Here is a 23,288-nt window from a genome sequence, read left to right on the forward strand (position 1 = left end):
ACCAAAGACAGCCTCTAAGTAAAGTCCACAGAATGAATGAAAGACATAGACCGAGAGCTTTGTGAGACTTGAAAGCACCAAGGCAGGATCCCGAAAGAACTTACAAAGCAATGGAAATCGGACTGGCGGCAGTTTTAGCAACAGCAGCAAATGCTAAAAGTCTGTGGCACAACATCTTCAAAATTAAAGAGAACTGATTTTGAATTTAGGATTCTAGTAACCAACTAAATTAACATCTACAGCAACAAAATAAAAAATGGAGGCCAAGTACACACCAAGACCTCCAGAGTCCTCCCAGGACTAACCCTCCAATCTTTCACCTCTTTTACCCTCCCATCACCTCTGCTCAGCTGCTCCTTTTACACTCGAGCCCTCATACCTCAGGGCCTTTGTCCTCACTGTTCCCTCTGCCTGGATGTTCTTCCCCCAGATATCTGCGGGGCTTCCTCCCTTACCTCCTCTGATCTCTATCAATCAGTCAGTGCTTCCTCGATCACTGGATGTAAAACAGCACCCCATCAGCACTCCGCACCCCTGCCCTCTTCATTGGTGTTCACAGGACCCATCCCCGTCAACACATTACATGTACTTGCTCATTTGTCTCCAATCTGCCTCTGTCCCCATGAAGGCGGGGCCCCTGAGCCTTGCTCGCTGCAGCCGGCTGCCGAGCTACACCTGGCCAGAGTGGGGCTCCACCAGCAGCTGCCCAACGGCTGAGTGAAGCAGTGGAGTGAACCGTGCCCCCAGTTCCCCGTCAACCTCTTCCTTGCCCAAGTCGATCAATGCACTCTACCCACTTGTGTGAGCCACAGTCTCATCTGTGCAATTTCATTATGTTCATTATTCTCTTTCCCTCACCTGCTCCACATCCAACCACCCACCCGCCCAGTCTTGTAGGTTTTGCCTCCAAAATACATCTTGAATCTGCTTCCTCTCCCTTCTCTGTGGCTGCCACATGGATCCAAGTTGTCTTCAGCTACTGCCAGGTCTGCCTTGTCCTGATTGCTCTGCTACATCAGCGCCAACTCCTCTGCCGGCTCCCGCTGCCCTAGACTAAACCCCAGCTCCTCACAAGGTCCCAGGGATCCACCTCCTGCCCTCTCTGGACTCACGTCACACCCTCTCCTCTGCCAACGATGTTCCAACCACAGCGGCCTCCATGGGCCAAGCCCTCTGCACTTCTGTCACCTCTACCAGCACATTCCCCGGTCTCCACAGAGCAGGCTCATTCCTGTCCTGGGGTTTCATCCTGAAAGTCCTCTTCCGAGGTCTCCCCGCCGCATTCTCCCAGGCACATCCGTCATTGCTCTGTTGACTGAACTGCTTACTCGCTCACGTCTGCCTCCTGACCGGACTATGAGCCTCACTACTAACAAATCCACAGCCCCCGGCAGGCAGCTTTCCCAGCACAGGCATGTGGCTGAGTGGACGCTCCCTCAGCCCCTGATGCCAAGGGCTCCTGCCAGGGTGGGTGGGCTGGCAACTCGCCCTCTCTCTGATGCCGGCAGTGTGCTGGAAGAGTGTAACAGGGAAGAATTTCACAGCATTTTGGCTTACTTTTCAATTTCCACCTTTACTTTTCAGGAGAGATTTCTTGTGGCAAAAAGGAAAGTGGCACTTACCACTACTGTTGACTCCCATTGGCTTCCAGTGGAGGAGTGAACAGGCCCCAGTAAGTCCTTGCATATTTCTCGGAGTCGGTATTCAAACCCTAATTACAGAAAACAAAAAACAAAACAAAACAGAAATAGGAACACATTAAAAAAAGAAATAAAGTCAAGAACAGGCTAAGTTGTTGTGTACATCAAAGCAGAAAGAACAAACACTCACTTTGTTGCCTCCTTGTCTCAGTTCAGCGCTCAGAGGCCATAGCGAGAGGCTCTGACTCACCCCCCCAATCCCGGGAAACACACGCAGTGGCCGCTGTGTGCTGGGCCAGGGAAAACGAGACGTGGAAGCTCTGGGACAGACCCCCCAAGGAGGTGGAGAATGTGGGGGCTGTGGGAGGAGGGGAGTGGGCTGAGGGGGCCTACTGGAGAGGAGGTGGGGGCAGACGCGCAGGGTCAGGTGGTGTCCTTCGGCAGAAGATGGGCGTGGGAATGAATTTGGGCGGAGGAGACGGAGGAGGAGTTGGGGCTACGGCACAGCCGCGGGGAGCGCCAGCCACGCTGGAGGCAGAATCGGGGGCAGCCGAGGCCACAGGGAATGGAGGAAATCAGCCAGTGATGAGGGTGGAACCTGAGGATGCTTAGAGGAGAGCTGGTGTCCCTGTGAAGCTCGAGTCCTCCTCCCCGCGGGGAGGAAGGAGGGACAGAGAGGGTAGGGGAGTTGTGTGCGGGCCCTGGGCCATACGTGCGTGAAGATGGAGAAAGAGAAGCAAGTGGTGGAGGTGAGGTGTCCCCTACAGGGGCAGCCCCAGTGAATTGAAACCCAGGATGGAGGAAACCAGAGAGGAGCCGGAGGCAGGCTTTCCGGGGGTACGGGGGTGAGGCCACACGTGACCTGAGTGCCCGGCAGAGGCACGAGGTTGCAGGAACACCGAGTGTTTATTAAGTCTGGGTGGGATGAGTCCATACTGAACTCATCCCTGGGATCTGTGGGGGACGGGTCTGGCAACGTGACGGGCGAATTCTGCGAGTTATACCCGTAGAGGTCGGGCAAGTTTTTCTGTCTTTTCCGTAATTTGTTTTCTCTAAATCATGAACAAAACAGGGGAGGAGTTGAAAGCAAAGCAAGAAAGGCAGGAGAGGGTGTGGGGGTGCCGGCTCCGTGACCAGGCCCAGGCCGTGTGGTGACACAGGGAGAACTGGGGAGGGCCATCCCCAGGCCACGGCCCTGGAGGCCAAGCTCAAGCGGAGGGAAGCTGGCAAGGCCGGAGCCCACGCCTGCCTCACAGGGAGTCAAGAGGCTGTGGGAGGTCACGTCTTCCAACACCCTGCTGTCTGCTGACCCACACGAGGAGCGGGGCGGGGCGAGGAGGGGGATCCTGGGACGGGGACATGCGTGTAAGAGCCCTGGTGGGGAAAGCTGGGCTGGAGGGCCGAGGGGAGGTGCTGGACAGCAAGCTGGCCCTTCCAGGCAGGAGAAGGAGAGGTACAGGCCCACCGATGCTCTGAGGGGGCAACGAGGTCAGGGGGAGCTGAGCCTGTGTCTGTGAGTCCTCTGCCCCCACACCCTCCTGCCGCCAATCCTTGTGGCCTCAGGGGCTGCTCGGTTCAGCCCGTGGTGGGGCGGGACACCTGCTGAGCTGCCCACCTCACTGACTTGGGAGCGGGAGGGCAGGGCCCCAGGGGGCGACCACGGGAAGCCGGGAGGCAGGACAGAGCCCAGGCTGCTGCACCTGGGCCCTGACACTCGGGCCCTCGGGAGGGTCCCGTTGGGACAGGGACTGAGTGGGGCCCGGGAGGACAGAAGGACCACCGGGAAGCTCACCTTCGTTCACGAGGTATCGCACGTAGAGGAGGAGCCAGTGGCGGTACTCGTGGCTGGAGCGCAGGGTGAGCGCTGCAGCGACCTGGCTCTCCAGGTAGGCCAGGGTGGTCTCCTGCTGCACCATGTGAGGCACGGAGAAGAGCCGGGCTGCCTGCCTCCCCGAGCTGCTGGGGTGGGGAGGGGCAGATATCAGACTCCACGGCGGCCCAACCGCCCCCAGGTACTGCTGTTCTGCACCTCCCATCTAGCCCCTGAGGGGACAGGCCAGCAGCCCAGGCCCCCACCCAAAGTGCAGCCCAACATGGGGATCCATGACCCGCAGCCCCTCAGACTGCCGCCCAGGTCTTGAAGTGACAGAGCTGTGACCCTGCACCCTGAGACAGTGCTCACTGTGGCTCCCAGCCCTCGGCAGCCCCAGCCCAGCCCTGTGAGTGCCGCTGGGCTCAGGCAGTCAGAAGGCAGGCCTCGGAGGGACCACGTCCACACAGCCAGCCGGATGCCTCCCCTGCACCCGGGTCACCTACGTGGAGGCGCGGCCCTGGACTATGGCTAAGGGTCCCGAGCACAGCATGGCGTCCTGGGGTGGCAGGCTGCTCCTGAAGTCTGCACACTGGGCCAGGGAGTCCTGTTTGTCAGAAACCAGGTTCCTGGGGAGGCAAAGGCAGGAGCAGAACTCAGGGAAACCAGGAGGCCCAGCAGAGGCAGGCGGCAAGGGGCACTGAGGGAGCCGAGGTCCCTGTATGCCCATGTGGGGCCTCCTTACTCGGACACTCTGGCCCTGGGTCTTAGGTCCTGGGGGCAGGGGGCGAGTATGCCTGGGATGCTAGTCTGTCTGGGAGCCCATGTGCTGCGGCCCTCGGAAGCAGCTGAGGATTCCCAGCGTCCAGCCTCCCAGAGCTCACACAGCATCCCAGGCATCAGCACCTCACATTCTCTGGACCCTTCACACAATTTAAAAACAGCCTGGTGCCTACAGAGTCCACATTTCCCTTCTCAAATAACCAGCTTGTTTCCATTATTATACTAATCACATACAATACACGATATTTTCCAATTTGGAGGAGCAGGGAGTGGGGATTTTGAGGGTTGCTGCTTTTTTTTTTTTTAACTCAAGAAAGAGATCTCAGTCTGAGGATAAACTTGTGTCCGGCAACCCTTAACAGAGACAGGCTGGATGGTGGCACACTTGGGCCTGAAGGAGCAAGGTGCAGGCAAGAGAAAACTTCTGACTGGCTGGTACACGAGGTACACCCTTCCTAACTCTGGGTTAAGATCTCTGATGTACAAAGAAGTTTTACAGGTACTTCCCTGCTTAGGACTCCATGCTTCCTATGCAGGGGGCCCAGGTTCGATCCCTAGTTGGGGAACTAAGATCCGTGAGACATGCAGCGCGGCAGAAAAAAAAAAAACAGGTTTTACAAATATAGAAAAGGACTCCAAAATGGACAGAGCAAAGGTACAGACCTCACACGTGGTGAGTGACAGTGCAGCCCCACTAATGCACCAAGCCAGTTGGAAGTGTCCCTTGGCTCCGACTAAGCTACAAAAACAGCAGGGCTGGATGAGGCTGCCGTGAAGCTGACGGCACCTACGGAGGCCAGGCTGGAACTACTCATCAACAACCATAAAAGTTCAAATGTCTGCTCCAGACAAAGTGACCCCCGGGGAACAGTGGAGGGGAAGGACAGCGTCCCTGTGCACGGGTCTGAGGGCAGAGAGGCAGGGGGCCGGCAGGGATGGGGGCTGCACTGTGGCCTCCACTCTGGCCAGACTCCCAGGAGAAGCGGGCCAGGCGGGGCCCTTGCTGGCTGTGCTGGGTTCTGGCTCAGATGGACCCTCCATGGGGCAGGGCTCAGGGCGGCGTGCTTACCACGCAGACAGTGATGGGTTGAAGCAGTAGGCCTTCCCGTCCGACAGGTTCATCACGGGGATTCCATGCTGCGTCAGCAAGATCTGTGACACCGTCATGTCACTTCCTAGGGAGACACCAAGAAGGGGTTCCAGCGTATTCCCGTCAGCGGGCGCCATGGCTCCCGCAGCTCTAGCCATGCAGAAGGGACCCCAGAGCCTGCTCTCCATCTCAGTTGAGCAGAGCCCTTTGTGCCAGACCTGGACTTGAGCTGCCCGCCCCCAATCCCACCCTAGGGATGGGGCGGCCCCCGGCCAGGCTCACCTGCCAAGATGGAGTGTAGGGACTCTTCCTTCACCACCACTATCTGCCTGTGCACATCCCTGGGGGAGAGAGGAGCAGCTCACCCTCCAGCCAGGCCCGAGGGCCTGTGTGCCGGGGTGGGGGGTGGGGGCGACCCTCCCTGAAGCAAGGGGCACCCGCACAGCCGCTCCCGCCCTGCCTCTCACCAGACGGACAGCGTGGCTGTGGCGGTGAGGGCCATGACGTAGGAGCCAGTGCAGTGCAGGGTGGAGATCGGGGATGGCAGCAGGATGGGAGGGAGGAGGCGTCGACCACAGGTGGAGAACACGGACAGCATCCGCTTTTCACAGGCGACACACACCACGTCACTGGGGGAGCAGGGGGCTGGCATCAGGGGGGCTGGGAGCTCTGGTGGCCCCGAGATGCAGGGACAGAGCCAGGTGGGCGGCAGAGCTGATGGTGCCTACTGGAGACCTCTGCCTGGAGATGGAGTCCTCTCCCCCATGTGGTGGCTCAGGCTTTTCTGGGTTCACACGGAACTGCCCCCAGGGAGCACATGCCCGAGGACCAGCGGCCCTGACAGTGAGCCAGGAAGCAGACCTCACTGCTCGGGAGCAGCTGCAGAGCGCCCCCCCCGACAGACTCGTAGCTGAGACCAGCCAGAGGGGCCCTGGGAGGCCTCTGCCCAGACAGGCCGGGGGGAGTGTGGGGACGACAGGGTGCATCTCTCACAGGGGGCGCCCAGCTGTGCTCAGAAGGCCTTCGAGACCGGGGTGGGAGAGACATGTCGCTCCCTGAGCGAGGAAGGCTTCACCACGAGTGTATCGGCGCAGTCTCGTGTCTCTCCTCTGAGCACCCACTAGGCCCCTTGGCTCTGCCCGGCACAAGCAGGCTCTGCCTTCCTAGTGGGGTCTCCTGGGGTGAGAGCAAGCCTAGAGCGAGGCCAGAGCCTCAGACCCCAGGCAGTGGGAGTAGGCGTGCAGCCAGCACAGCAAGGTCCAGCCCAGCAGCCCACTGGAACCCTGCTCCAAATCACTTCTGGGCCGCCAGCCGGTGCCTATGGTCCACACGGGCAGCCAGCTCACAGCGAGGTCAGCCAAGGAAGAGGCTGTGGGTCCCTGTGTTCTGTCTGCTCGTCCCTGTGGTCAGGGTGCACCTGCAGCAAGCCCGCTGCCAGGGATGCCGAACCTCTGGAGCTGCGGTGCCGGGGGCAGGTTTGCACGCTGGGCTGGGGCCTGGCTGGCCGCTTGGCCGGACTCTCCAGCAGCCTCTAGGTCACATGGGGAGGCTGTGCTGACACACCTGGCCCCCAGCTGGGGCGTGCCAACTGCCTTGGGACCAGGGACGAAGGGGGAGCCCCAGGGGACGGAGGGAGGAACAGAACGGTGGTTCCGTCCAGGCCCAGCACCTGGCTCGCTCAGGGCCAGGGTCACAGACATTGGTGAGAGTGTTTCACATGCAGCCTCATGATAAAGGATTCCGGGCCTAATGAAAACGACCAAATCTAAGCTGAAAGCTTTGTAAGACCCTCGTAGGGGTACTGAGCACACAATCCCGACTGGGGCCATACGTCCCCGGGTCCTCTTTCCAGATGGAGCATGTGCGGGGCCACCTCCAGGGGTGGTGGAAAGACACTGGGTGACTGACCACCGAATTCAGGTCTCCCCCAAAAGGGCAGATCTGGAAAGGGCTGGCCTTGGGACTCTGAGGACAGTCAGAAGTCCATGCTGGCTTCCTTGGATGAAAACCTGGGGTCCAGAGAAAAGGCCAGCCAAGGTCAGAGAGAGGCAGGCAGAGCTCGGCCTGGAAATGGAGACTTCAGGAATCTGACTAAAACGCCCAGGGGGCTTAGGTGACCCTCCAGGACTCAGTTTCCTCTCCTGTAACACGGGGGTGATGGTGCCACCTTCATGGGGTGCCCCAGGAACTCGGATGACTCAGGCACCAGCTCAGTCCCGAGCGAGGCTAGGTGTAGGCCTCCCTCAGACAGGCCACCTCCCAGGACAGCCCAGTCCCCCACAGCGCAGTGCGGGGTCTTGCTTTACGTTAAATGCCGGTGGGGTGGAGACCCCTGCTCTTACCAGCTGCCGGCAGCGGTGAGGATCCGGCTGGTGAGCACCGTCTCCCACTCCTTCCCTTCCCGGCTGCACTTCAGGCGGCTCAGCTTTATGCCCCCCACGGCCGTCACCTCGTTCTCCACCTCGATGTACATGGAGGGGTCGGAGCTCACCTGGGGGAGAGAAGCAAACAGAACGTTTTCAGCAGCAGTGGCCTCAGACGTGGGCCACGGACAGAGGGAACGACACGCAAGGGTGGAACAGAGCTGCCAGCCAACAGCAGGCTGGGGGTGGGGGTGGTCACAGGGCAGGACAGGGGGCCAGAGGTCCCAACGTGCAGCACCCAGGGCAGGGCAAGTCCCAGGAGCTGGTGTCCACCTTGTCCTCTGTGCAGTGGAGCAGAGAATTGGTGTCACAGCTAAAGACCTCAAAGCCTCCAGATCCCACCACCTCCTCTCACAAGGGAGGATGCAGAGAAGGCAAGCAACCGGCCAAGAGAGTACGGCACAGAAGGACCCCAGCCCGCTCGGGGGGACATGGGTCTCCTGACTCCTAACTGAAGGATCTTCAAATACTGTCAGATTTGGCCAGAACAGAGGCTGTGTCGGCACTTGGGGGAAAGGTCTGGAAAGCCCTTAGGCCCTCCAGCTCCTTGGCAGTGCACCTTGGCATGCACACTGGAGTCCAGTGTCACTGACAGGAGGGTCGCCAGAAAAGCGTGGGGAGACGTGTGCAGTTCAGCACCAGCTCCACACGGGCTCAGCCTCGTGTTTTGTGTCTGGGGAGCAGACAGGCAGATACCCCACATGGGACCTAGGTGAGCGGTTCGTACTTGTGTGGCCACACAGTGGGTGAGCTGGGGTGGAGGGTTGGCTGTGGCTGGGGGCTGGGCCCCCAGAAACCAAGAACAGCCCCACACAGCACTCCGCAAGGAAGGCCCTGGGGTGAGGGGGGGCCGGCTGAGTTTGGGAGGGGGATTTGTGCAAGAACAACCAGGGGACCCCACCCTTAGACCCAGAAGGACCGGTCCACCTGCCCCCTGGCAGCCCTGAGGGGCAGCCTGGGCTAGGGCAGCGTGCAGCCCAGGCTGGGGCAGCGTGCAGCCCACCTGCATGTGGGGTTCTAAACGGTTTCCCGAGGACATGAACCTGAGCTAAGGTATAGAGGGTGGGAGATGACGGTGTGTGCAAGGCCTGGTACGGGTGCTGGGCTGAGCGGCCAGAGGGCCTCTGGGGATAAAGGACTACTTGCTGTAGATCTGTGTTTTGAACAAGCCCGTAGTTAGAAGATTCCACTCGAGACCTTGAAAGGCCCTGATGATGACCCCACGCTGGGCACTGGGAAGTGGACAGGCCAGCAGGCTGGTCAAGAGACAGACCAGTGCCACACGGTCCCATGGGCTGAGCCCACGGCCAAGAGTGGAGATCGAGGAGGCTTCCAGGAAAAGGAACACCTGGGACAGGTCTTGAAGGAGCTGGGCACCCAGAAGATGGAGGGTAAAGCCATGGAGGAGAGGCGTGGGGGCTCGGGAAGTGAGAGGTCCCAGAGAAGAGGCCAGCCTTCTTGTTAAGATTGGGTGGCTGCTCTGCTCAGCCACAACTTCCCCCAGAAGGTGATGGAGAGCCACTTGAAAGCAGCCCCAAAAGTCTGTGACAATTCAGGGTTTACAGCCCCCAGGGGGTGGGGGTGGGCAGGCGGACAAAAAGAATGTGCAGGCTCAGGAGGGAGGGAGGCGGAGGTCTGCTCACCTGCAGGGTGAAGGCTCTCTGGGGGCCCGGCATGGGCAGCTTCAGCGCAGCTGCTGGGACAGACAAACACACGGCGTCCTTCTCTGCGGTCAGGGCAGCTGGGGACTGCAAGAGCAGAGATGTCCCTGAGCCCTGCCCGGCACTGGAGGGCAGTGCCAGGTAAAGGTGAATCACCAGAGGTGAGGCTGGGCCTACTACCTGGGTGTTTCCACCTTCTGTGAGGGCAGATGAACGCTACAGAGACCCCTACTGCAGAGACGAGGCAGCTGACCCCAGGGAGGGGCTCAAGGACTCTGGGTGGGTCGGGGCAGTTCTGGAGGTATACGTGTCCACGCCAGCTGTTCCCACACCGATGAGGCACGCGGGGCCCCCCTTCTTCCCCAGGGCATATGCAGGCCCCCACACCGAGCTCAGGAGGTGGGCCGGGGGCAGCACCAGCCCGCCAGCCTCACCTGCACAGACAGGGACATGGGCAAGAGCCGCGAGTCCTTCCGAGGCCGCCCTTTCTTCTTCTTCTCCACCGTTTCCACCTCGAGCTCCAGCTTCCGCTTGGAGAGTGAGGAGGGCTTGGCCACAGGGACCTTCTCGTCGCTGTCACTGCTGCTCTCCAGGACATCCCGGGGCCGCAGCTCCTTCACAAGGCTCTGCTCTTTCAACCTGCACAAACACAGACACCCGTGGCTTTTCCACAGGACTACTAGTTTCATGATAATCAATAAAATCCATACTCATCCCCAAAAGTTAACAAATTAAAAAAGTAGGAGAGGACTTCTGGTTTCTGCTCTAAGATGCAAACAGCTTGGGAGTCGTCATTCTCACTCTTAAAATAAGAGGAAAACTGAAAACCTGTATACCAACAACTCTTCTTAGACCCACCAGAGAAACAGCTGCCCTGACAACTGGAGACAAGGCAAAGACATAAAACCGCCTGGAGCCCCCACCAGGGGGGGAGGAGGGCACCCACACTTGCGTTAGTTTTATCTCCAGGAGCTCCACCAGTTGTCATGGGTGGAGATCAGGAATGGAGGGCTCCTTCCATATGCTTTGGGCTGAGGAAGGGGAAAGCAACCACTCTGAAACATACCCAGAGTCCTGTTCTCCTTAACAAAAGCCTTCCCCCAAGGAAAACTACTTTACTGAGTATGATGTGACCTGGGGGCAGGGCAATCAACCAACTCCAGCCTAGCCCGCCTCCACACGCACTAAGAAACTCTCTTGAAGGTCATAGGCCAGGGACTCTGGCCCAACAACAACACAGGAGACAATCATGAGACTAGAGAGTGCTTCTCCTCCCCAATACCTCACAAAATCAACAGGGCCCCTGTGTAATAAGAACACTAGATCACAACTAAGAGAACTGCAAGACACAGACTCCATTTAACAAGGAGTTTCTAGGGAAACTCAAGGAAAACAGGGAGAGAAAAGCAAAGACACCAGAAGAAATGGAAGCCTCTAACACCTGCAGCTTCAGGAGACAGTAAATAAGACCTAATTCTTACCAGGTAAACAAAACCTCACATTAAAGATCTTTTACCCCCAGTTCCTATTACTTAGTACATTATGTCCAGGTTTCAACAAAAATTACAAGACACGATAAAAGGCAAAACAAAACAAAATCAAACAAAAACCCAAAATGAAACAGTCTCGAGATGAAGCAGGATCAGAGCCAGAGTCAGACATGGCAGCAATTTTGGAATTATGAGGCCAGGATTTTTAAATAACTTATTAATATGTTAAGGGCTCTAATGGAAAAATCAGGACTACACACAAGAACAGATGGATCATATAAGCAAAGAGAATTTAATAATAATAATAGCTAAGACTTTTTCAAAATTAATGAAAGATACCAAACCACAGATCTCAGCTGCTCAGAGAACACTAAGTAGAATAAATACCAAAAAATCCACACCTACCTACACATAACATAAACTGCAGCAAACCAAAGACAAACAGAAACTCTTGAGAGAAGCAGAGGGAAAAATACACTTCAGCTAATAAGGGACAGAATAAAGATTACAACAGACCTCTCTTCAGAAACCATTCAAGCAAAAACTGACTGAAGTGAAACATATAAGGTGTTAAAAACAAACCCACCAACCTAGAATTCTGTATCCACTGAAATTATATCTCAAAAATGAAAGAGAAATAAAGGTTTTCTCAGACAAAAACAACAAAAAGACACTAGAGGAAATGTGTTGCCAGCAGAACTGCCTTGCAAGAAATGTTAAAAGAAGTTCTTCAGAGAGAAGGAAAATGATACACGTCACAAACTTAGATCTGCATGAAGAAAGTGCTAGAGAAAGAATAAGTACTGTAAGAATTTTTATTTGTCTTATTCTTAATTAAAAGATAACTTTTTGGGAATTCTCTGGCAGTCCAGTGGTTAGGACTCTTTGCTCCAAATGCAGGGGGCCTGGGTTTGATCCCTGGTTGGGGAACTAAGGTCCCACATACCACAATAAGCACGTGTGCCACAACTACTGAGCCCGTGAGCTCTAGAACTCAAGCGCTGCAACTAGAGAAGCCCGAGTGCCGTAACAAAGACCCAGTGCAGCCAAAATTAATTAATTAGTTTAAAAAAAGAACAAATCACATTCTCTAAATAAGAAATAAAAAATAGAACATAATCATATTATAAAAAAAATCCCTGGTCGGGGAACTAAAATCCCACAGGCCACACACACACACACACACACACACACACACACATATACAAGTGAAAGATAACTTTGTTCAAACTAGTAACAGCAACAATGTATTGGATGATAAGTGAAATAAATAAACAGTAGCAATGTTATATGTCTTGGAAAGAAAGAATTGGGAATACTTTGTTAACAGGCACCTGCACTACCCTTCAGCACTATAACATTATTTGAAAGTGTATTTAGTTATAAATGTTTATTTCAAACTGTAGGGCAACCACTAAAAAAAAATTTAAAAAGCGGTACAGTTGACATGCTAAGAGAGACAATGGAAGAGATACATTATCTTACTATCTAAGATATTCTTAGATAATGCTAAGAGATAATATAAGAGAGAGAAAATGGAATCATACCAAAAACATGCTCAATTAAAACCAGAGAAGGCAGAAGAAAAAGGGGGAGACCAAAATCGTTAAGAATATGGTAGATATTAATTCACTATATCAATAATCACTTTAAATATAAATATTCCAAATATACCAATTAAAAGAAACTGACAAAAATAATGAAAAAGAAAACCCAAGTATATGTTGTCTACAAGAAACTCAGCTTAAATATAAAGACACATAAATTAAAAGTAAAGGCTGGTTCTAACTATATGACATTCTGGAAAACAAAAAACTATGGAAATAGTAAAAAAAAAATATCAGTTATTGCCAGCGGTTGGGAGGAGAGAGGGAGGAACAGGCAGAGTGCAGAGGATTGTTAGGTCAGTGAAACTATTTTGTATGATACCATTATGGTGGTAGATAAATGTCCTTATACACTGTCCAAACCCACAGGATGCACAACACCAAAGGTGAACACTTAATGTAAACTATAGACTTTGGGTGATAATGATGTGTCTGTGTAGTTTTACTGGTTGTAACCAATGTATCACTCAGATGTGGGATGTCAATAGTTAAGGCAGAGGGGTATATGAAAACTCTCTGTACTTTCTGTACAATTTTGCTGTGAACCTTAAACTGTTCAAAAAAAATAAGTCTACTCTTTAAAAAAAGGGATGGAGAAGGACATGCCACACTAACACTAATTAAAAGAAAGCTGGAGTAGCTGTATTAATCTCAGACAAAGCAGTCATCAGAGTAAGGAAAATTATCAAGAATAAAGACAGGCATTATATGATGATAAGAGGGTCGATTTTCCAAGAAGACATAGCAATCCTTAATATGCATACATCTAACAACAGAGTGTGTCAAAATACATGTGGAAAAACTGATAGAACTGGAAGAAGAACTAGACAAGTCCACTATTATAGCTGGAGATTTCCATATACCTCTATCAGTAATCAACAGATCCAGGAGAGAGAAAATCAATGAGGACATAATTAATTGAACAGTACCATCATTCATTGTATTTAATTGACATTTATAAAATACTTCATTTATCAATAGCAGAATATACATTATTCTCAAGATCACATGGAATATTCACTAGTATAGACCATATTCTGGGTCATAAAATATACTCTAACAAATATAAAAGAACAGAAATCATACAAAGTGTGCTTCAAGACCACAACAGAATTAAAGTAGACATCAATAACAAAGTCAGAAAACACACATCTTTCACGATTAAACAACATTTCTAAATAACACATGGATCAGAGAAAAAGTCTCAAAAGAAATTTTAAAATATGGAATTAAATGAAAATGAAAACACAATGTCAGACTTTATGGGATACAGTGAAACCAGTGCTTAGAGGGAAACTTATTGCAGAGAATGCATAAATTAGAAAAAAAGAAAGACCTGAAATAACTTCACCTTTAGGAACTAGAAAAAGATGAGCAAGCAGTAGAAAATTAATAATAAAAATAATAAAAAATAAAATAATATTAAATAATAATAAATAAAAATAATATTAATGCAAGAATAAGCAAAATAATGTAAAGCAAGCAGAATAAAGTAAATAGTAAAAATTAGAGCATAAATCAATGAAACTGAAAAGGGAAAACAGAGAAAAATCAATGAAATAAAAAGCCAGTTCTTTGAAAAGATCAATAAAATTGATAAACTTATAGTGAGGCTAATCAGAAAAGGAGAGAGAAGACACAAATTACTAATATCAGAAATGAAAGGGGAGGGACTTCCCTCGTGGTGCAGTGGTTAAGAATCCGCCTGCCAATGCCGGGACACAGGTTCAAGCCCTGGTCCAGGAAGATTCCACATGCCGCGGAGCAACTAAGCCTGCGCACAACTACTGAGCCTGTGCTCTAGAGCCCGTGCTCCACAATGAGAAACCACCGCAATGAGAAGCCTGCGCACCTCAACAAAGAGTAGCCCCCGCTCTCTGCAACTAGAGAAAGCCCGCGTGCAGCAACAAAGACCCAATGCAGCCAAAAAAAAAAAAAATAATAATTTATATAAAAATAAAGAAATGAAAGAGGAGGTAAGCAACAAGGATTTACTGTATAGCACAAAGATCCATATTCAATATCTTGTAATAACCTATAATGGAAAATAATCTGAAAAATATATAGCTGAATGATTTTGCTACACAAAATATATTGTGTGAGACTAACACAATATTGTAAATCAAATACATATCAATAAAAAAAGAAAGAAACGAAAGGGGGCCCTCACTACTGATCCCATCCATGGACATTAAAAGGATCATAAAGGAATATTATGAACGACTTTATACCCATATATTTGATGTTAGTTAAAATGGGCCAGTTCTTTGAAAAAAAAAATCCACAAAACTCACACAAGGAAAAATAATCTGAATAGAGCTGTATCTATTAAAGAAATTAACCAACAATTAATAATCTTCCAAGAAAGAAAGCACCAGACCCAGACAGTTTTACTGGTGAATTCTATCAAACATTTAAGAAAGAAATTATACCAATTCTCCACAATCTGTTCCAGAAAACAGAAGTAGAGGAAATAAATCGTAACTCCTATGAGGCCAGCATTACCCTAATATCCAAACCAGATTACAAGAAAGAAGAACTACAGACCAATATCTCTCATGAACAAAGATTCAAAAATCCTCAACAAAATATTAGCAAATTGAATCCAACAATGTATAAAACGAATTATACACCATGACCAAATGGGATTTATTCCAGGTAGGCATACTGATTCAACATTCAAAAATCAATTAATGTAACCCACCACATCCAACAACACTAAAGAAGAGCATTATGACCATATCAACTGATGCAGAAAAAGCATATGACAAAACCAAACATCTATTAATGATAAAAACTTAGCAAACTAGAAATAGAGAACTTAACTTGATAAAGAATAACCCTAAAAAAACCTTACTGTTAACATTGTACTGGAAGTCTTAGCTAATGCAGTATGACAAGAGAAGGAAATAAAAGATATAAAGATTGGGAAGGAAGAATAAAACTGTGTTCAGTGAATAAAAACATCAGTGATGACACTGTGTCATTGTAGAAAATTCCAAAGAATCAACAACAAAATCTGTAACTAATAAGCAATTATACCAAGGTTGCAAGATACAAGGTTAACATACAAAAGTCAATTGCTTTTCTATATACCAGCAATGAACAAGTGGTATTTGAAATTCTAAACACAATACCACTTATACTGGTGCCAAAAGAGCAATAATTTGATAGAAATATAACAAAATATGTATAAATCCTATGAAGGAAACAATACTCTGATGAAAGAAATCAAAGATCTAAATAAACTGAGATATTTTATGTTCATGAATAGGAAGACTCAATATTGTTAAGATGTCAACTTTTCCTAACTTGATCTAGAGATTCAATGGAATCCCAATAAAAATCCCAGGAACTTATACTATAGTATCAACAAACTTATTCTAAAGTTTATATGAAAAGGAAAAGACCCCAAAATAGATCTAAACAAATGTAGTCAATTGATCTTTGATAAAGGCAAAGACATAGAATAATCTTTCAACAAATGGTGCTGGCACAAATGGACGTCCACATGCAAATACTAAATCTAGACACAGACCGTACATCTTTCACAAACATTAACTCAAAACGGATCATAGATCTAAGTGTAAAATGCAACACTATAAAATGAGAACTCAGAAGAAAACATAGTAGGAAGTCTAGGTGAGCTTGGGTTTGGCAATGAGTTTTTTTTTGTTTTTTTTTTGTGGTACGCGGGTCTCTTACTGTTGTGGCCTCCCCCGTTGTGGAGCACAGGCTCCAGACGCGCAGGCTCAGCAGCCATGGCTCACGGGCCCAGCCACCCCGCGGCATGTGGGATCTTCCTGGACCGGGGCACGAACCCGTGTCCCCTGCATCGGCAGGCGGACTCTCAACCACTGCGCCACCAGGGAAGCCCTGGCAATGAGTTTTTGATACAACACCAAAAGCATGATCCATGACAGAAAAAAAAAAAAATCTAATGTGTTGGACTTCATTAACATTAAAAATTTCTGCTCTGAGAAAGACACTGTCAAGAGAATGGAAAGCCAAATCAAAGACTGGGAGAAAATATCTGTGAATCACATTACCTGAAAAAAGACTTGTATCTAAAATATACAAAGAATTCTTGAAATTCAGCAGTAAGAAATAACCAATTAGGGCTTCCCCGGTGGCACAGTGGTTGAGAATCCACCTGCCAGTTCAGGGAACACGGGTTCGATCCCCGGTCCGGGAGGATGCCACATGCTGTGGAGCAGCTAGGCCTGTGCGCCACAACTACTGAGCCTGTGCTCTGGAGCCGTGAGCCACAACTACTGAGCCCACGTGCTGCAACTGCTGAAGCCCACGCGCCTGGAGCCTGTGCTCTGCAGCTAAGAGAGGCCACCGCAATGAGAAGCCCGCGCACTGCAATGAAGAGTGGCCCCCGCTTGCCGCAATTAGAGAAAGCCCACGCGCAGCAACGAAGACCCAACACAGCCAAAATAAATAAATAAAACAAATAAATAAATTTTAAAAAAAAAGAACCAATTTAAAAAAATGAACAAAGATCTGAACAGGCACTCACCAAAGATGAGATGGCTGATAAGTGTATAAAAAGATGTTCAGCATCATATGTCATTCAGCAATTGAAAATTAAAACAAGATACCACTAAACACTTATTAGAACGGCTAAAACCCAGAAAATTGATGATACCAAACGCCAACAAGGATGTGGATCAAATGAACACATTCACTGTTGGTGGGACTGCAGTCATTTTGGAAGACAGTCTGGCAGTTTCTTACAAAGCTAAACCTAGTCTTACCATACCAACCAGCAATTGCACTCCTAGGTATCTGCCCAGTGGAGATGAAAACATATTCACACAAAAACCTATACGTGAGTACTGACAGCAGTTTTTAATACATCATCTATATATAATTGCCAAAAATTGGAAGAAACCATGATGTCCTTCAATGGGGGAATGCTTAAACTGTGGTACATACAAACTATGTGCATCCATACAATGGGACAAGATCTGTTAATAATAAGAAATAAGCTATCAAACCATGAAAATGCATGGAAGAACCTTAAATGGATATTACTAAGTAAAAGACACCCATTTGAAAAGGCTAGGTACAGTATGTTTCCAATTATATGACATTCTAGGAAAGGCAAAACTGTAGAGACAGTAAAAAGATCAGTGGTTTTCAGGTATTCGGGGAGGACAGAGGGAGGGATAAACAGCTGAAGCAAGAGGGATGTTCAGGAGGTGAACTTACTGTGCCTGATACCAGACCCTCCTGCTGCCTCAGAAGCAGGAAGCTTGGCCCTAAGTGAATACTCACTCACTGCCACTTTCTTATTTTTTTGGGTTTTTGATTCTTTTATTTATTCACTGCCTTTTCAAGGGAGAAGCTGAGAATGGCAAACTTGATGAGCCCTTATTCTATAGTTCCGGCTGGAGCTGTATGTGTGGCTGAAAGGCCTTATGAGATGTGGGTAACACAGCTACTGAGGGACAATCCCTGGTGGCATCGGGCCCAGGTCATGCATCAAGACTTTGCCCTCTAGCAGCCTGATTCAAGGGGTAGCCTCTGCACTTCTCAAAGCAGGGTCTGCACTCCCTGAGAGCTAGGAACTGACAAGGATAAGGGCCATGGAGACCTACAAGGTGAACATCTTCCCTCAGTGAACGGAAGGAATTACTAGCTATGGTGCCCTGTGGTTTCACTAAGGTGGAGATTGTGTTTTATTCTGGCTATTCAGAGCTCACTCCATTTCCAAAACTGAGATTTCAATACTTGCTTAAGCCTATGAAACATCGGCCACTCCCTCTTGACCAATGCCCCACAGCCCGCCCTCTTTGGGGAACTCGTTAGGTGCACGCAGACCCTACCCTCTGCCCTCCAGACACTCCTCCTTGGGCTCCACCTCTGCAGCACCCAGGCCATTTCCTCAGATCAAATGCGCTCCTCAGCTGGGCCTCCTCTGCTGTCAAATATGCCCACTGAGGTTTTTTTTTTTGGACGCGTGGCTTGCAGGATCTTAGTTCCCCGACCAGGTATTGAAACCTGGGCCCCTGGCAGTAAAAGTACTGAGTCCTAACCACTGGACCGCCAGAGAATTCCCTCCGCTGACTCTTCAATTGCAATGATTATTATTTTTCTTTTCCAAAAGTATTTTTGGGTTCATTTCCAAATCTATTTGGTCTTTTTGATGGTGTATTATTTCTTACTGAGCTATAATTCACATACTATAAAAGTCACCATTTTAAAGTATAGAATTCAGTAGTTTTTAGTATATTCATAAGGCCATCAATCATCACCGCTAAGCCTTGAGCACTTTCATAATCCCCAAAAGAAACTTTGTATCCATCAGCACTCACCCCATCCTGCCCCGGCAACCACTAATCTACTTTCTGTCTCCATAGATTTGCCTATTCCGGAATTAAATATAAATGGAATCATATAACATGTGGTCCTTTGTGACTGGCTTCTTTCACTTAGCATAACGTTGTCAAGGTTTTTCCCTGTTGTGGCATGTATAAGCATTCCATTCCTTTTTATTGCCAAATAAGATTATTGATATATTGTATGGATGTACCACATTTTAAAAATCCATTCATCAATTGACGGACATTTGGGATATTTCCACTCTTTTGCTATTATGAATAATACGGATATGAACTTTTTTTTTTGGCTGTATTGGGGCTTCATTGTGGCATGTGGATCTTTCATTGCAGCATGCAGGCTTCTCTCTAGTTGTGGTGTGCAGGCTCAGTATTTGCGGCAAATGGGCTCTCTAACTGCGGCACTCAGGCTTAGTTGCCCTGCAGCATGTGGGATCTTAGTTGCCCGACAAGGGATCAAACCCATGTCCCCTGCATTGGAAGGTGGATTCTTAACCACTGGACCACCAGGGAAGTCCCCTGATATGAACTTTTGTGTACAAGTTTTTACATGAATACGTTTTCAATTCTCTTGGGTATCTACCTAGGTGTGGGATTGCTGGCTCAGACAGTAACTCTATTTTAACCATTTATGGAAACGCCAGATTGTCCTCTAAACCAGCTGAACCATTTTACAATCCCACCAGAATCTACGAGGGTCCTGATTTCTCCCCATCCTCACTAACACTTCTTATTATCTGACTTTCTGATCACGGATCCTAGTGGGTGCAAAGTGGTAGTTCACTGTAGTTTTGGTTTGCATTTCTCTGATGACTAATGATGTTGAATGTCTTTTTATGTGCTTATGGTTGTTTGTGTATCTTCTTTGGAGAAATGTCTATTTAAATCCTTTGTCCATTTAAAAACTGGGTTATTACTCTTTTTACTGTTGAGCTATAAGAGCTCTTCACTCAGATGTGATTTGCAAATATTTTCTCCCATTTAGTAGGTTGTCCTTCCATTCTGCTGACAGTGCTCTTTGAAGCACAAAAGTTTTAAGTTTTGATGATGCCCAATTTTTCTATTTTTTCTTTAGTTGCTTGTGTTTTAGGTGTCACATCTAAGAAACAGTTTTCTAATCCAAGGTCACATCTATGTTTTCTTCTAAGAGTTTTACAGTTTAACTCTTACATTTAGTTCTTCAATCCATTTTGAGTTAATTTTTATACATGGGATAGTATACGAATCTTTCCTCACGTTTTCTTTATCTTTCTTGTCTTTGACCATCTTAACGCGTGTTTATTTTACAGCCACCATCTGACAATCTACCATCAGAGGTACAGAGGTCTACACCTTCTGCTCCTGATACCCGTGGATGATCAGGGTTTCTTCACGGGCTTTGTTCCTTTGGATTCTGAGTCATCTCAGGCAGTGTTTCTTTAGTGGGAACACAGTACCCCCTGGGGTCAGGATGGATTTATATTTGCTTTGCCAAGTGCCTCTGGGGTGTCAATTAGACTAGAATCTTCTTTTGTGTCCAGTTCTTGGCTTGGTGATTTCCAGATGACAGAGGTAGTGTTAAAGTGACCTCCAATCCACTTGAGGGCAGGCCTGTGGTGACACAGCCTCAGGGGAAGACTGTTTTCCTAACTCAGAGGGCAGGCTGAGACATTCAGGCTCTGGCCATGTTCCTATGCTGTCAGTCAGGTTTCTTCTAGTCCCCCTCTCACTGGAGGTACACTTTTTTAAGCAGCTTGACTTCATGCTAGTGTCTTAGGTTCCAATCCCTACGTGGTTCAGGCCTAAGGCCCTGTCTCAAATCTGTGTGGCCATTAAAACTCAAGGTCCTTGTTCACCAGGCCAGTAACCTCCTGGCCTAACACCCACTGCTCTGGTTGTTTTGTTCACTCTTAGATTTTGGCTCCTAGGGACTTCACTTACTTTCTTGTGAACTAGTCACATACTTTAGGGACATGTTACGTTTCATCCAGCATTTCAGAATGTTTAGCAGCAAGGAGGTTTCAGATCCTCTATACTGCTGGGCAGAAAAATTGCTGGGTAAAAAGATCACATGAAACACCTGTATAAAACAGACGCGACCACACTGCAGACCACACGCCAAAGTCACCGCTGACCTGAAGGGACAGCTGTCCCATGCTGGCTTCTGGGGCTTATTCTCCAAGGACGAATCCCACTCAGACAAGCAGTTTCGAGAACATGGGTGAAGCCCCGGGGACAGTACAGTGTGGCTTTAGCTCGAAGACACCGTCCATGGCAAGGACAGGTCTCGTCCCAGATGCTCCCTCCACTGGGCACCTTCTGGCCATGAGGTTCCTGCAAGAGGCTCTGGCCCACGTCCCTGATGTGGCTGATGGTAATGCTGAGCCCAATCACCTTGCAGTGGGTCACAGCTCCAGGTTGGCACTCAAGGCCCTGGCCCGTGTGGAGGAAGGTGGCCCGGCCCCCCCTCAGACTCTCCCAGCCTTCGACTTGCTGGACCAGGCAGTGAGCTCCGTGCCACAGCAGGCTCGGCAGGAGGCCCTCCCAGGAGGCAGAGAAGCTCTGTGTCAATAGCAGAGGCTGAAACACTCAGTGTGGCTCCTCAGGAGGACTCCTGCCCCCCCCTGCCATGACTGCTGCCTGTACTCAGGAAGGTGCAGAGGACATGCTGCAGGGGCTCAGAAGCCCGTTGGACCTCACAGAGGCCTCCCCTCCATCACTTTAATTTCAGCTCCCGACCTCCTGGTCAGAGTCTGAGCAGAGGCCAGGACCAGAGCCTTCCACCCTCTGACCATCTCAGCACAGCCTCTGCACCCACCAGCCCTCGTGCCTCTGCCCTTTGGTCCCCCACCCCCACCCCATGGCTCCGTGAAGCAGCCACACCTTTCTCCTCAGAGTGGTGGCTCCTGAATACAAAGGGACAGGAGTCTGCACCCTCACAGGAAGGCGGACATGGCATGGCTGGCCCAAGTCTGTACCCTCCCCATCTCTGGGGCCCCATACAGCCACCACCTACCTTTCCATAGCTGTCAGGGTCAAACCGGCCAAGGCAGGAGCCCCCGGCGTGGCTTTGGAGCGCTCCGTGAATCGGGAGTCGAACGCTTTCATAGGTTCGATCTTGGACGGGGTTGTGAGGATGGAGGGGGACGGTGCAGCGGGAGCAGAGGCCGCATTCACGCTGGGGGTGGGGTGGAGACGGAAGGCCACATCAGCACAACCCACTGAGGATCCGGGAGTCCGGGATTTGTGGGGCTTGGAGCCAAGTGAATGGGGCACAAATATCAAACTTCCATAAATAATTTCAAGACGTAATCGACTATTGCCAACTTTCTTTAATACCTTCACATATTAAAGTTCTGGGAGTTTGGCTTTCTGAGAAGACTGTGAGCAAACGCACTCACACCCGTACCACTTTAGTGTTCTCAGAGCTTCTGGGGATAACATGAGGCCTCAACAGCGGTTCCTACAACCCCCTTTTCCTCACCATAGAGCTCTGTCTCCATAACCTGAATACAGCAGCTCCACCCAACCTGCTCTGACCACCAGCTCTGACCACGGTCTCACAGGGACAATCACACACCCTTTATGCTCTCCTCCAAGTGCTCCCTGTGTCTCTGACTCCACAGAGGAAAGGGAGCTCAGGCTGGAGCTTGCCAGCTCCGTTGTCCCAGCACATCCCACACGCTGGGTCAAAGCCATGGGGCCTCCTCTGCCCACATCCGGGCTAACTGCCCTCCCCGCCGCTGGACCCCAGGCCAGATGCCCGCAGGCACCTGTATGACCCTCCCCTCCTCTCCTGGGACCTGCACGGCCAACTACTGAACATTTTGCAAACCTGGCGTTCTGTCCTTCCCCAGACACCCTTCCTCCCAATGCTCTGCTTCCTGACTGGTCTTGCTGCTCCATACCCTTCTCTTCCCTCAAGGGAGAGGGGACACTCGAAGTCTGGCGCATGCCTCCACAGCCATGACACCAGAGGCAGGAGCTGTGATAATGCACGGCCCTGTCCCTGGTGATGGAGGGTCACGTTGACAGTGTCAGTTGTGTGCCAGTGCAGCAGCTAAACTTGGGCCCCACTGCTGGTCGTTTCCTAAGGTGCAAGTCCCAGCGCCTGTGTGTCCACTCCAGGGAGAAGCCAGCCTTCCTCCCCTCGCCCACCACTCTTCAGGCTCCAGGCCTCTGCTCTCGCTGTTGCCCCTACTCCCCAGCCCCATCCCCTGGCTCAGCCTAATTGAGAAGCCTTCCTGAGACCTGCCTGCCAAGGCCCTCAGAGGATCAGCCCTGCACCCCTGTGGCTACCTCTTCCCCTACAAGCCTAGATCCTCCCTGGAGATGAGGACCCACCAATCAACCCCTGCAGACGTCGGGCCTGGCACAGCTTGTCACTCAGAGCAGGCGCTGGGCAAATGGCTCCTGGCTCTTAGTCATGCTCCTCTGGTCCTTTCAGACTTCTAG

At 50.0% G+C, this 23,288-nt stretch overlaps 1 protein-coding gene across 5 annotated transcripts in view; it reads right to left on the bottom strand.

The window, feature by feature from the left end:
• The window catches only part of HIRA (histone cell cycle regulator), a 79,921-nt gene that overhangs the window by 14,595 nt on the left and 42,038 nt on the right, over window positions 1-23,288 (bottom strand). For 3 of the 5 annotated variants that reach the window (XM_022551274.3, XM_022551280.2, XM_022551281.2), the window contains 10 exons: window positions 21,850-22,011; window positions 9,842-10,046; window positions 9,390-9,494; window positions 7,666-7,814; window positions 5,791-5,952; window positions 5,606-5,664; window positions 5,303-5,408; window positions 3,957-4,079; window positions 3,433-3,599; window positions 1,623-1,711 (listed from right to left, as the gene is read on the bottom strand). In XM_022551274.3, the coding sequence (XP_022406982.1) occupies window positions 1,623-1,711; window positions 3,433-3,599; window positions 3,957-4,079; window positions 5,303-5,408; window positions 5,606-5,664; window positions 5,791-5,952; window positions 7,666-7,814; window positions 9,390-9,494; window positions 9,842-10,046; window positions 21,850-22,011 (1,327 nt within the window). Of the gene's footprint in view, window positions 1-1,622; window positions 1,712-1,755; window positions 2,693-3,432; window positions 3,600-3,956; window positions 4,080-5,302; window positions 5,409-5,605; window positions 5,665-5,790; window positions 5,953-7,665; window positions 7,815-9,389; window positions 9,495-9,841; window positions 10,047-21,849; window positions 22,012-23,288 lie in introns of those variants that run through there. The other 2 variants (XM_022551275.3, XM_089894841.1) reach the window with 2 other exon arrangements.

Source organism: Delphinapterus leucas, chromosome 14 (assembly GCF_059928025.1).
Source record: "Delphinapterus leucas isolate spDelLeu-1000000601 "Yukka" chromosome 14, BTC_Dleu_Yukka2, whole genome shotgun sequence".
Lineage (NCBI taxonomy): Eukaryota > Metazoa > Chordata > Mammalia > Artiodactyla > Monodontidae > Delphinapterus > Delphinapterus leucas.